Source organism: Sus scrofa, chromosome 6, assembly GCF_000003025.6.
Source record: "Sus scrofa isolate TJ Tabasco breed Duroc chromosome 6, Sscrofa11.1, whole genome shotgun sequence".
Classification (NCBI taxonomy): Eukaryota; Metazoa; Chordata; class Mammalia; order Artiodactyla; family Suidae; genus Sus; species Sus scrofa.
Genome location: NC_010448.4, coordinates 69,931,255 through 69,945,106, shown reverse-complemented (window position 1 = coordinate 69,945,106; position 13,852 = coordinate 69,931,255). Strand labels below are relative to the sequence as shown.

The 13,852-nt window shown below is 48.3% G+C and overlaps 1 protein-coding gene across 2 annotated transcripts in view; it reads right to left on the bottom strand.

Annotated features, from left to right (window-relative positions):
* Positions 1–10,297, bottom strand: part of SLC25A33 (solute carrier family 25 member 33) — a 34,282-nt gene extending 23,985 nt beyond the window's left edge. Inside the window, exon 1 of one of the 2 annotated variants that reach the window (XR_002344886.1) lies at positions 9,964–10,280. Coding sequence is in view for 1 of the 2 variants with exons in the window: in XM_003127538.6 (XP_003127586.4) it covers positions 9,964–10,019 (56 nt within the window). In the remaining variant the exon portion in view is untranslated. Of the gene's footprint in view, positions 1–9,963 lie in introns of both variants that reach the window. The other variant, XM_003127538.6, reaches the window with a different exon arrangement.

The following is a 13,852-nucleotide window of genomic DNA, read 5'->3' as shown; positions in this document are numbered from 1 at the left end:
CAATAACATGACCCAATGTCACTGGAAAAAGAGCTTTGGGTAAATTCTTTCATCAGAAAGTCAATGAGTTCCAATAAGACATGGGTCAACCACCTTTGCTTTTGTCCCCAGGTTAGCAGTGCTCCTTACCGTGGCCAACTGTCATCCAAATCAATGCCACCACTCAGAGGATGGCCTGCTAACACAGTGGACGCCCACGGACAGTGAACTGATCACCTCCTGGGGCGGCAAGCCACACTCACTCCAAGGCCCCTGTTACATACTGCGCCCAGGGCAGGGTGTGAAAGGCCCTGGCCTCCTCCAGGGGCAAACTAAGGCCCTCCCAGTGCATCTTCTACACGAAGGATTATGCTATCTCAGAGCATCATGAGAAATAACTGAATACTGGGAAAGCACTGCAAATGGCAGGAGGAAGTAACTGCTCAGTAGTTAAGCGCCTCCTCATCTACCAGGGAAAAAAATCTTAGATGAAAAATACCCAAAGGACAATTTTTTTTTTTTTTGGCCACACCGATGGCACGTGGAAGTTCCCAGGCCAGGGACTGAACCTGTGCCACAGCTGCAACCTGAGCCACTGCAGTGACAACGCAAGATCCTTAACCTGCTGCACCACCAGAGAACTGCCCCAAAGGATATTTTAAATCATTATGCTGTGCTGGATACAAAATACTCTTCATTAGGAATCCCTGTCATGGCTCAGCGGGTTAAGAACCCGATTAAGTATCCATTAGGGCAAGGGTTTGATCCCTGGCCTTGCTCAGTGGGTTAAAGATCCTGTGTTGCCGTGAGCTGTGGTGTAGGCTGGCAACTATAGCTCTGATTTGACCCCTAGCCTGGGAACTTCCATATGTTGCAAGTGCGGCCCTAAAAAGCAAAAAAAAAAAAAAAAAAGAAAGGTTACAGGTGGATTCCACGACTTCCTGGTAACTTTCCGTTTTTCAAATTCAGTCCAGAACTTCAATCTCAAATCTGATTCAAAACTTGCCTCCACCACTGCCAGCTACATGTGTGGCTCGAGGGGACCTGGTCTGCATTTCCACATTTTTTCCCTTCCTTCCTTTTAGGGTTCTCTGTACACGAGGACTAGGAGAGAAGCGGGTTTTCTGCAAATGGTCTTGTTGCAGGTCCACCTGCTGTGTGTTACATACACTGGTATCCTCAGCACACGCTATGAGTCGTGCAAGTGGTACGCGGGCCTCCTTGGGGTGGTTCTCAGTCTCACCAACACCAAGCACCCCCGGATCAGTCCATCGCCCATCTCCCTTCAGCCTTACTTGGCCTGGGGACCTTGCAGGCAGTACCAGGGTCTTTCCCTCCTCTGGTCCCCATGCTCCTCAACATCAAGCCAGTGGGGCCCACCAGTAACCTTCCATGCCCACCACAAGGCACCAAGATTGGCACTCGGTCGGAAGTCACCCCAGGCACACCACCCTGGTTCCTTCTCACCCTGCTGGCCCGGGCTCCCACCTGCAGAAAGCCTCTGGACACAGAGCAAGGGACCCCACCTACAGGCCTCACAACCTCCCTCAATCTACAGCCCAGACCAGCAGGGGCTGGTGACAGGGACAGGGACGGTGACAGTGACAGGAAAAGCCTCTCTCAACACTCCACCTGCCACAGTGCTGGCAACTACAACCTCTCTGCTCTGCATACACAGCCTGGCGTGCAGCAGTCAATGGCAGTCGGGCATCCCACCACCTCCTAAGCCTCAGAGTAGGCTCCTCTGGGTTCAGCAGAGGGCCCTGGTGGCCAAAGCTCAGACAACAGGAAAAGTCCCACTCAACACTGAGTTCTGTGATGACACCGTGTTGGCAACACAGGGTTGGGACATTAACTCAGTCTGACTGGATACCAGTATCTCAGAGCACTCATCCCCAAAGTGAGAGCTATTCTAACAGGTGTGCATGCCAGCCCAGGGCATGAGGAAGAAAACATTAGAGAGCAAAGTTCATCTTATTTAGATGTTCCACTGTTTCATTTGTCTTTTGTGTACAAGATTTATAATATGTATAAAATCAACAGGGTAATTAAACACACATGGGGCTATGCACAAACACTTTAAACACAGGGTTGTGTGCTCAAAGCTTTAAGACTTTCCTAGACCAGTGGTTCTCAACCAAGGCCAACCTGCTCCCACTCCAGTGACATCTGACAGTGTCTGGAGACATTTCTGGTTGCTGAAACTGGGGGACGGGGAGTACTAGCACTTAAGAGGGCAGAGGTCAGGGATGCTGCTAAACATCCTATAATATGCAGGCCACCCGTGACCTCTATAAACAAATAATCATCCGACCGAGGCTGAGAAACCCTGCTAGAGATCAATACAATGGACAATATATTTGAAGGCTGTACAACCCATGTGGCGGCTACCGCTGGTTGCCCCCCAGCGTCCGTGCCCTGCTTCTTCTGTCCCCGATTTCCTCACGTCGTAGAACTCGGATGGGATTAGGCCCATTTCTAGTTTAGCCCGAACTCAGCTAATACCATGCCATCTGTTCAGAGACGGGCGCTTGGTTTGGCCAAAATAAGCAGCACAATTCCCCCAGGAGCAATACTGCTCTGGAGCTGGGTGTGCGTCCAAGATCATCCAACCAGAGTCAAGCTCAAGGCCTGCTCAACGGCAGAGAAACACTGGCAGGTGCTGGGAGCCATCCTGTGTTCATGCGGGGACCAACTCTGGAATCAAGCAGATATTTCTGGAAAGCAGAGCAGTCATCGCGGGGTTCCATGGTAACACGGTTAAGCTGTTTAGGCAAGCCCTCCCCGAAGCCTGCGTTCTCTCTAGAATTCAAGCCAATGTGCCAACAATCAAAAGCCTCCTAAATGAGCCTAGTGGGGGGCGGGGGGGGGGAGTACACCCAAGCCTTTTAAGAAAGTCCTTAAAAGGGTTTAATTATCACCAATGCCAATAGCCTTCCAAACTGTAGTTAGGACTTGTGTTTCTAGTGGCCTACGTTTTTAATAGCTACGAGGAAAATTCCCCGGATATTAATTTCATTTCACTCCTCAAATACTGCTCTAGTGACTGATGCCAAGGCCCCAAACAATTCTCATGGGATATTCCATTCAGCAAAATCATCCAAAGGGCTTGAACAGGGCAGCAGAGAGGCCATGAAGGGCGGTGAAGTTATACACATCTCAGGCCAGTCACAGGAGATACTCTCTGAAATCCATTTGCCTAATTTCCTTTTCTTTTTTTTTTTCTTTTTTTCGGTCTTTTTAGGGCCTCACCCGCAGCATATGGAGATCCCCAGGCCAAGGGTCGAATTAGAGCTACAGCTGCTGGCCTACACCACAGCCACAGCAACTCAGGATCTGAGCCGCTTCTGTGACCTATGCCACAGCTCACGGCAACAATGGATCCTTAACCCACTGAGCAAAGCCAGGGATTGAACCTGCCTCCTCATGGATACCAGTCAGATTCGTTTCTACTGAGCCACGAAGGGAACTCCTGCCTAATTTTCTTTAAAAAAAAAAAAAAAATTACCTGTATTTTTCTGCAGCATTTCCTTCTTTTATTACCTGTTCCTTTTTCTATAAAAATGCCCCTTCTCTGGAGTTCTGAAGACCCTTCTCCTCATTCTCTATCTTCTCTCATTCTTCCTGCTCAGAACTCAAGTCTCATGTTTATTACATAAAGAGTATTTAACTTTATCTTCACCCACATAGGCCTTGCTTGCTTTTTCTGCCTATGAATTAGGCTCCTCCCCTCCAGTTTATATCAGAACAAAGCCTGACTATTACTATTACAATATATATACTCGGAGTTCCCATCGTGGCATAGTGGTTAACAAATCCGATTAGGAACGATGAGGTTGCGGGTTCGATCCCTGGCCTTGCTCAGTGGATTAAGGATCTGGCGTTGCCCGAGTTGTGGTGTAGGTCGCAGACATGGCTCGGATCCTGCATTGCTGTGGCTCTGGCGTAGGCCGGTGGCTACAGCTCTAATTAGACCCTTAGCCTGGGAACCTCCATATGCTGCGGGTGTGGCCCTAGAAAAGACAAAACAAACAAACAATATATATACTCAACTTTTTTCTACAATCTTCATGTGATTAGAGACAAAGCTTTTAAATCATGCACACAAATGTTTACATTTCAACTGAGTTTCAAGTAACACAGAGAATTTTAAAAATGAGATGTTTTCTTTCTTTTTTTTACGGGCCATACCAGTGGCATATGGAAGTTTCCAGGCTAGGGGTTGAATCACTGCTACAGCCTCCAGCCTACACCACAGCCACAGCAACACCAGAACGGAGCCACATCTGTGACCTACACTGCAGCTTGTGGCAACACCAGATCCTTAATCCACTGAGCAAGGCCAGGGATTGAAATGGCATCCTCATGGACACTAGCAGGGTTCTTAAGCTGCTGAGCCACAACGGGAACTCCCAAAACTAGATGTTTTCAACAAGGACCTGTTTTCTATACGTATAGTCACTCATTTTGGACATGAAAGCCGAGATCAAGAAGCTCTTTATTGCATCTGCTATCCAACTGACAGCACACTGGTTTCCAGACTCACAGCTTACACGCAGCCACAACATGGACTCTACCAGTGATACTGCAGGACACTCTGTGACCTCAATCTTTGGAGCTTTTAGTAATTCCCCCTTTTCATCTGCTAGCTCTACAGTCACTACTTGAAAAAAAAACGAGTGCCTCTTTAGGCATAATTTTCAGGAATGTCTTATTTGAATACCTAGCGAATAAGGCTTAGAAGGGTTTGATTATGCAAATTCTTTATTCACTCGGTAAAAGCAAAATGCATATCTTTTGATGCAGCTAACTATCCTGTAGATGCTATTTTCTATATGCTACCTCATGTAGAAAAAAATTGGGAGTTCCTGTCGTGGCACAGTGGTTAACGAATCCGACTAAGAACCATGAGGTTGAGGGTTCGGTCCCTGGCCTTGCTCAGTGGGTTAAAGATCCGGCGTTGCCATGAGCTGTGGTGTAAGTCGCAGACGCAGCTTGGATCCTGCGTTGCTGTGGCTGTGGCGTAGGCCAGTGGCTACAGCTCCGATTCTACCCCTAGCCTGGGAACTTCCATATGCCGCGGGAGTGGCCCAAGAAATAGCAAAAAGACAAAAAAAAAAAAAAAAAAAGAAAAGAAAAAGAAAAAAGAAAAATTCAACTAGCGCCCTGAATAAAAAACTCTATAGTAAAATAAGAAAACAGGAGTTCCTCTTGTGGCTCAACAGTAATGAACCTGACTGGTATCCATGAGGATGTAGGTTTGATCTCTGGACCCTTTCAGTGAATTAAGGATCTGGTGTTGCCATGAGCTGTGGTGTAGGTCGCAGACACAGCTTGGTTCCTGCGTTGCTGTGGTGTATGTAGGGCGGCAGCTATAGCTCCGACTGGACCCCCAGCCTGGGACCCTCCATATGCTGCGGGTGTGGCCCTAAAAAACCAAATAAATAAATATAAAAACCAAATAACTCTGTAGGAGTTCCTTAGTGGTTCAGCAGGTTAAGGATCCAGTATTGTCACTGCTGTGACGTGGGTTCATTCCCTGGCCCTGCAACTTCTGCATACCTTGGACATGCCCCCCTCCCCGGACCCCAAAAAAGTAGGTGCTCCTACTGTGGTGCAGTGAGTTAATGATCGGCTCATCTCTGTGGTATTTTGCCAGTTTGACCCTTGGCCCAGCACAGCGGGATCCAGCATCACTGCAGCTGTGGCATAGGTAGCAGCTCTGGCTGGGATTCAATCCCTGGCCTGGGAACCTCCATAGGATGCAGGTATACCCCCAAAAGAAAAAGTGATCACCAGCTGATACAGATTAAATCCTCAGGGACAAGCATGGTCCAGAAGTACACCAGGTGATAGCTGTCCATAATGGGGACATGGTGAATTATGAACATAGATTATTATTTTAAAATCTTTTTCTTTTTGGCAAGAAATAGATTTATTAGGATGGAACGCTTGTGAGAGATGCAAGCGGGCAGGCATGGAGGCTCTGCCTGTTATTTTAAAATCTTAAAGACAGACCTCCTCCCCATTAACATACAGTTTAAAGGCTAGGGAGTATATTTAGTGACAAAACACCATGCCCTAAGCATAAGACCTAAAGCACACAATCCAGGCCATCAGCCTCTAAAGCTAAGGACAGCTTAGTCCCGCTGTTTCAGAGCCTGAGCTATCTCCTAGACGGCCCCCTGCCGTGCTGCTGCTCGTTCAGTGAGTGAAGGGCACCACCCACGCCACGCAGATGACCCGAACCCCCAGGTCACTCGCTTGGGAAAGGTGAAGGGATTTTTCAGACATAAGACCCAGACACAGAAGGGCCACTTTGGAGGATTTCAGTGTTTTGATCCCTAGCCTGTGACCCTCCATATGCCCAGGGTGGGGCCCTGAAAACAACAAAGGATGTTCAGTTTATATCCACAAAAAATTAGCAATGAGAGATTAGAAAAAAATTACATAATCAGAATAAATTAGGTAGCTCTGTCATAAACTACTAGAATAGCCTCACTGAATTCCTGTCACTGGGCTTGGAAACTCGGTTTGTTTTCTTCACTGCAACCACTTAAAGGTAAGGACTGATTAAGGGCTTACCTTAATTTGCTACCATGCTGTCTTCAAAACTCAACATATTACTAAGAAGGAAGCAGTGTAAACAATGTGGCCCTATTTTAAAATTAACTATGAAATTACATTTGGTCACATATACATACATAGACCTGATTCTAAAGTGCTTGTTTCTAGGCGTCAGTTAGTGTGGTTTTTCTCTTTCTCTTTTGGGGGGGTGGGGGAGGATGGGGAAGCGCACTCATGGCATGTGGAAGTTGCTGGGCCAGAGATGGAACCCACACCACAGTGGCAACCCAAGCCACTGCAGTAATAACACCAGATCCTTAACCTGCTGTGCCACAAGGCAACTCACTCTTTTTTTCTTTCTTAAGAGCAACACTATATTAAAAAGATGACCATTTCAGGTCAACTTAGGGGCATTTTTATCTTTGCAAAGAACCCATGAGACTGCTTTAAAAAAAATTTAAGAAATTTGAAAGACTGTGAGTTGTTTGGGCTGCAGTTTTTATTTTCCAGGATCTAAAATTAATTTTCAACTATTCACAAGCCTGGTATACCTGATAAAAACATTTACTTGGGATCATTAATTAGTGATGGCATTAAACGTGTTTGCTGTTCAACTGGTCCAGTGGCCATTCAACTCACAGGAGAAATAGCACAGAGCCCCTGTTAAAAAGCAGAGGCTCTAACTTCTTTTCAAAGGAAGTAAATTCAGCTTTGGAAAGATGCCAGCTTAACCGTGGAAACCAGTTACTTGGAGCAAAGCAGGCCAGCCTTCCATCAACCCGGGTGAGACACTGTACTGCCTGACTTCAACTGCAAGACCTTAATCCACTGGATACTTAGCTCCTTTAATGTTCTTCCCTAAAAGAAACGGAAGTATTTTAGGTTAGTGGGAATGAGTCAAAATCCAATTCATTACTCTGAAAGAGTCCTTCTGGAAGATTTATTTTCTTTCTTGCATTTCTGCAAGGAATCCTGAGCTGCTGATATTGAAGGACCTGCAACCTGTTAAGGACAGTGGCCTCAGGCACCGCCCTAATGAACTCCACATTTGAATCCGTCCAGAGCTGGAAACTGGCTACTGCGGTTTTCCTCCATCATAAGGTAAGAGGCTGGTGCTCCAGGAGAATCAGCAGCCAGAGGGCACTGTGAAGGGCGTGGAGGGAGATTCAGAGAGACAGGGCAATCCATTAAAGCAGCCAGCCTCACAGATGCTGCCTCGGAGCAAGTAACTCTCCCAGTTTGGAATATAAAGAATTTTTGTTTTAAAAGACCCCCTCACAGTCTCCAGAGGAGACCGTTTGGGGGGTGGGGAGATGTGCCTGGGCTGTGGGATGGAAATCCTGTGAAATCAGATTGTTATGATCATTATACAACTACAGATGTGATCAATTCATTTGAGTAATAAAAAAATGGAAAATACATAAATAAATAAATAAATAAATAAATAAAAGCCCCCCCCTTACTCAAAACGGTAAATCAAAATCATGGATTACAAAATCATTTTTGAAACAATTACCCCTCATAGCTTCGTAAATGACTTTAATAACATGGCCAACTTGTTTAAAATTCCCCAGAATGACAAATTAATATGCTGTCTGAATTTAGGAATGCCTCTCACCCCTTCTAAAAGCAAATATCAACGGAGAGATAAAGCAAAAGGAGAGGGAACAATAGGGTGGAGATGAAGGAGAAATCCTTCCTAGACATGAAGAAGAACCAAATTTTTTGAAGAAACAAAGTAACCAGGAGTTCTGTTCTGGCTCAGTGGAACTGGACTAGGAACCAAGAGGTTGTGGGTTCGATCCCTGGCCTTGCTCAGTGGGTTAAGGGTCCGGCGTTGCTGTGAGCTGTGGTGTAAGTCGCAGACGAGCTCGGATCCTGCGTTGCTGTGGCTCTGGTGTAGGCTGGAGGCTACAGCTCCAATTAGACCCCTAGCCTGGGAACCTCCTTATGCCGCGGGAGCGGCCCTAGAAAAGGCAAAAAGACAAAAAAAAAGAAAGAAAAAAAGTAACTGGGTAATCAACTACAATAAAAAGTACAAAGAGCTCAGGAACACTTTCATCATGGTTATTTTTGCAGATAAATTCTCAACCACTACTTGCTTGTAATAAGGAACCTATCTGGGTAGCAACGCAAATAGGAAGCTGCAACTAAAATACTCAAATCAAGATAAAAATCTGGAGTTCCTGTCATGGCGCAGTGGTTAACGAATCCGACCAGGAACCATGAGGTTTCGGGTTCGATCCCTGCCCTTGCTCAGTGGGCAGATGATCCGACGTTGCCGTGAGCTGTGGTGTAGGTCGCAGACGCAGCTCGGATCCCACGTTGCTGTGGCTGTGGTATAGGCTGGCAGCTACAGCTCCAATTAGACCCCTAGCCTGGGAACCTCCGTATGCCGAGGGAGTGGCCCTAGAAAAAAGACCAAAAAAAAAAAAAAAAAAAAAGATAAAAATCTAGGATAAATCCTACTTTATGTAAAATGCCCTATACTTAAAAATGGCTGTGCCAGGCCTGTGAGGCGCTCAAATAAGACTCCAAACATTTAGGCGACTTCAAAAGGACCCAAAGCAACCCAAAGCCATTAAAAGAAAAAAATTTACCAATACAAAACATTTTCATTTTTATTTTCCGAAAAAAACAAAAACACCAGCTCCCTTCCTAACCCCCTACCATCCAACCTCCCTAAAAATATGCTTCCTCCACTGAAAAACATCAAGTGCCATAAAGATCAAACTAATGAACGCTTTAAAAACAGGGTGCATCTTAGAATTACGCTGTTTCTGACGATGGACATTTCACAGCAGTTGAGAAGCATTTCAACACACCTTCCTGATCTCACTTTGCCCGTAGATTCCCCCATCAGTCCTCCCACAGACTGCTGACCCCAGGATCACGGTTCACCAGCACTTTCCAGGCCCCTGCAGATACCCAACACCTGCAGCCCTCCCGACGGTCTGAACTCGCCCCTGTGCTACCCTGAGGAACTACCGGGCCAAACCGAGCATCCACAAGGTTGCCCAGGGCCTTCGGAGAAAGGCCCTGGAGGAGAATACAGGCAGGAGGGCAATTAGTATACTGTGCCCAGGAAGGACCATCCCGAGTAACACTCGTAAGAGCAGCCACTAATTGTTTAAAAGGAGAAAAAGCTAGAGACATCTCGGGTTGGAGGATGGGCACGGGAGGGGAACGGACGCAGGGTACAATCACTCTCCCGAGATGCAGCTGGGAGATGGGACAGGCCCCGAGCTTCCCCCCCGCAACCGGGCCTCCCCACTGCCCCGACGCCGGCACTTCCTCCTCGAGAGCCAGCGTTTCAGCCGGGGGAGGGCAGGTAACCCTACCCGGAGCACAGAGGGCACCGGGAGGGCGGGGCCGAGGACGAGAGGCGGGGGCGCGGGGTCAGACCGGGACACTCACCCGCCGGCGAAGAGGTGAAGCAACGTGTTCTCCTTCTGTTGAGTGCCCGTCGCCATGGCCGCGCCGGCTCCGCGGCCCGCCGCCGCCGGCTGCCGTGGGCTCGAGGCCGCTCGACGGATACGCAAGGTAGCCGCTCCACTGGCCCCACTGCCCTTAGGCAGCCGCCCGCGCCGCCTCCATGCGTGGCGCGCGCGCCCCGACGACCGGCACCGTCGGCCTGCACCCTCCACCGCGTGGCCGCAGGCGCCTCACCGGCCTCTGCGGCGCGAGCCCGGCAGCAAGCGGGAGCCTGGCGCGCGGGCGTCGTGTGCGGAGTCCAGGTCGTGACGTCACTCGGCGGCGCGAGCCCGGGGCGGTGCGCGGTGGGGGTGTGGGCCCCGATCCCGAGCGCCCATTGGCCGGAAGGCGGAAGTGGGCGGGGTGACTGGGCAGCGGGAAGGGGCGGGGCTGGACCAATGCGCGTGGAGTGAGAACCGGCCGAAGCTGCCTTGTCCCTGATCTGGAACGCGCAGAAACTGCACTGGGTCGAGTTTAGCGGGACCCTCCACCTGGCCTTTTTTCCTTTTTTCAGTCAAGTTTACTTTGTGATACATAGGATGTGTAAAAACGTATATAGATTATGTATGACCTCTCATATCTGTGTACTAATCTCGCAGTTTAGGGGGAAAAACAAGGTCCAGACAGCCTGAACCCTCAGTATACCAGCGGTGGTATCCTTTGGGTGTTTGGAGGTTTTTGTTTTTTGTTTTTTAAGGGCCGCACCCAGGGCATATAGTGGTTCCCAGACGAGAGGTCAAATTGGAGCTGTAGCTGCCGGCCTACACCACTGCCCCTCGGAATCGGAGCCATGTCTGCAACCTACACCACAGCTCACCGCAAGACCAGATCCTTAGCCCACTGAGCAAGGCAAGGGATTGAACCTCTGTCATGGATGCTAGTCAGATTCGTTAACCGCTGAGTCACGATGGGATCTCTGTTTTTGTGTATTTTTGATTTTTCTAGAAATACCATCCTGTGCTGCGATACCTTTTTGGCCTCTTTTCTGTTCATCTCCAGCCCAGACCTCTGAGCTTCAAGCTTCTATATGAGAGCTGCTTATTTACTTTAATGTCAAACCCAGTCTGGCGACCCATTAACTCCAAGTCTCCCAACGCAGGCTTTCCCTGCCCGCCCCTCCCCCTCCCCCGCAACACATGATTCTATTTAATTTCCTCACAGAGATGTTCCCCTTGTGGCTCAGTGGTAACGAAAGGGACTAGCATCCCTTGAGGACCCGGGTTCCATCCCTGGCTCCATTTCCATATGCTGTGGGTTCCGCTCTAAAAAGACCCCCGAAAAAAAAAATTCCTCACTTAGGCTTCTGCAGTTACTTTGTTGTTTTATTTGTGTAAATTGTCCTGCCCCTGGAGTGTAAGCCTCGGAGTGCAGGGACCTTGTGTCTTTTTGTTCATGGTGTTTTCTGACAAGGTACCTGCCACTAATAATGATCAAGAAACTAATTCCTGAACAGAATTCATCACTTCATTCTTCCCCTCCCCCAAATCTGTCTGTTTCTTGCATTTCCTGTTCTGGAGAATGGTGACTCAACCGTCTGCATAGCTCCCAATACCAGAAACTTTCTCCTTACTTTGGACTTCTCTCCCTCCCTCCCTCTCTCTCCCTCTCTCTCTCTCCCTAGCGCTCTCTCTCTCCCCCCCACTTCCCCCCGCCCCCAGCCCACCTGGCACTTCTGTCTCTTTGAATTCCCCCAAAGCCATCTCCCTCTCCATGTTTCTTTCACTGCTGCTACTGGTTTCAAGCCTCTGTGTCTCTTACAGCAAAAATCTACCTGGTGTCACAGACCACCCCTTCGTGCCTTTAGTTCCTTGTCCTCTGTTCTCATCCCCCTCCAGAGGCACCAGGTACAGAATATATCAACACTTTGTTTTCAATCTCCCAGAGCTGCTAAAAGCAGCACCTTGACCAGAGCAAGCTGCTAGATGTCCAGTGTGTAAACACAAGGAGAGCTTGAGCAGAAAGGAAATTATGTGCAAACACAGGAGCCAGGCATTTGATTGCTGGGACTCTTTAAAAACAACTCTTAGGAGCAGTCATCCAAGATACAAATACTGTATATTAAAGCCATTACTCCCCCTAGGAAGGGGGAAAGCCACACTAATGGTCCACATATGGGGAAAAAGAAGGAAGGAAGGAAAGTAAGCAGGCAGGAGAAAAGAAAGATGTGTCTTCATATTTCCTGGATCTTTCACATTTATGAGGCAGGAGTAGAAAGCAAGAGTCATGCAACACTGCTAACCAGGAGGGAGCTGTTCCTATCTGAGTGGGATTCTAAAGCCAAAGAGCCCTCATCCTCGGAGCACAGCCCCCCATCTTGCTCTCCTCCCACAGAGGTGTCTGAGACTGGGACCCAGGTCTTCTTCTTCTTCTTTTTTTTTTTTTTTTTTTTTTTTTTTTGTCTTTTTAGGGCTGGACCCGAGGCATATGGAAGTTGCCAGGCTAGGGCTCAAATCAGAGCTACAGCTATGCCACAGCCACAGCCACATGGGATCTGAGCCGTGTCTGCGACCTACACCGCACCTCATGGCAGTATTGGATCCTTAACCCAGTGAGCGAGGCCAGGGATCGAACCCATGTCCTCATAGATACTAATCAGGTTCGTGACCCCTGAGCCACAACGAGAGCTCAAGGACCCAGGTTTCTAATGCCACAGCAGCACCCTGCCTCTTCTAGGACTGTCAGTCTAGGCTGTGCTGGGCACATAGTCTTCCCCATTCTCTTGTAAACAGTAATGCTGCCTTCATGGTCATTTTTCCAAGGTCCTACGTGTATCTATTTCACTGGATACCTGCAAGGTTTGGCAGCCCTGTTGTTTTTCTTCCCCCTCTATGGGTAAGCAGGACGGATTTGCCCAAGGTCACACAGCTAGTTAGTGGCTGATGCAACAGTCTTTCATGCCTCCAGCTTGGAACATGCTGTTGCTTAGGATGTCCCCTTCCTCATTTGGCCAGACTGCTTTGGGACCAGCTCATAAATCACCTTCTCTGTGAAGCCGCCTCCTGTTTGCCTGGGGAATTGGAGTGCTTCATTTTTTTTTTTTTTTTTTTTTTTTGTCTTTTTACCTTTTCTAGGGCCACTTCTGAGGCATATGGAGGTTCCCAGGCTAAGGGTCTTATCAGAGCCATAACCACTGGCCTACACCACAGCCACAGCAACACAGGATCTGAGCCGTGTCTGCGACCTATACCACAGCTCATGGCAATGCCAGATCCTTAATCCACTGAGCGAGGCCAGGGACCGAACCCACAACCTCATGGCTCCTAGTCAGATTCTTAACCACTGTGCCACAATGGGAACTCCAAGACAAGTTTATTGAGCATTGACTGTTCAGAAAAAGCATTTGACAAAACTGAATACCCGTTACTGAAGAAAAGGACTTAGCAGCCTGGAGCAAGGAACTCCTCTACCTAATTAAGGGTGTGGCAATAAGCCTACAGCTAACATCATAATTAATGGCGTAAGACCGCTTGCCTGCCCTCCCCCCAAGATTGGCAATAGGAAAAGACATCTGTTCTTACCATTTATTCAACTTGGTACTAGAGGTCATAGTCAGTGCAATAAGGCAAGAAAAAGAAAAAGAGGGAGTTCCCACTGTGGCTCAGCAGCAACAAACCTGACTAGTATCCATGAGGATGCAGGTTCGATCCCTGGCCTTGCTCAGTGGGTTAAGAATCCGGTGTTGCAGAGAGCTGTGGTGTAGGTCACAGAAGTGACTCGGATCCTGTGTTGCTGTGGCTGTGGCTGTGGTAGACCAGGAGCGGTAGCTCTGATTTGACCCCTCGCCTGGGAACTTCCATATGCCCTGGGTTTGGCCCTGAAAAGCAAAAAAAAA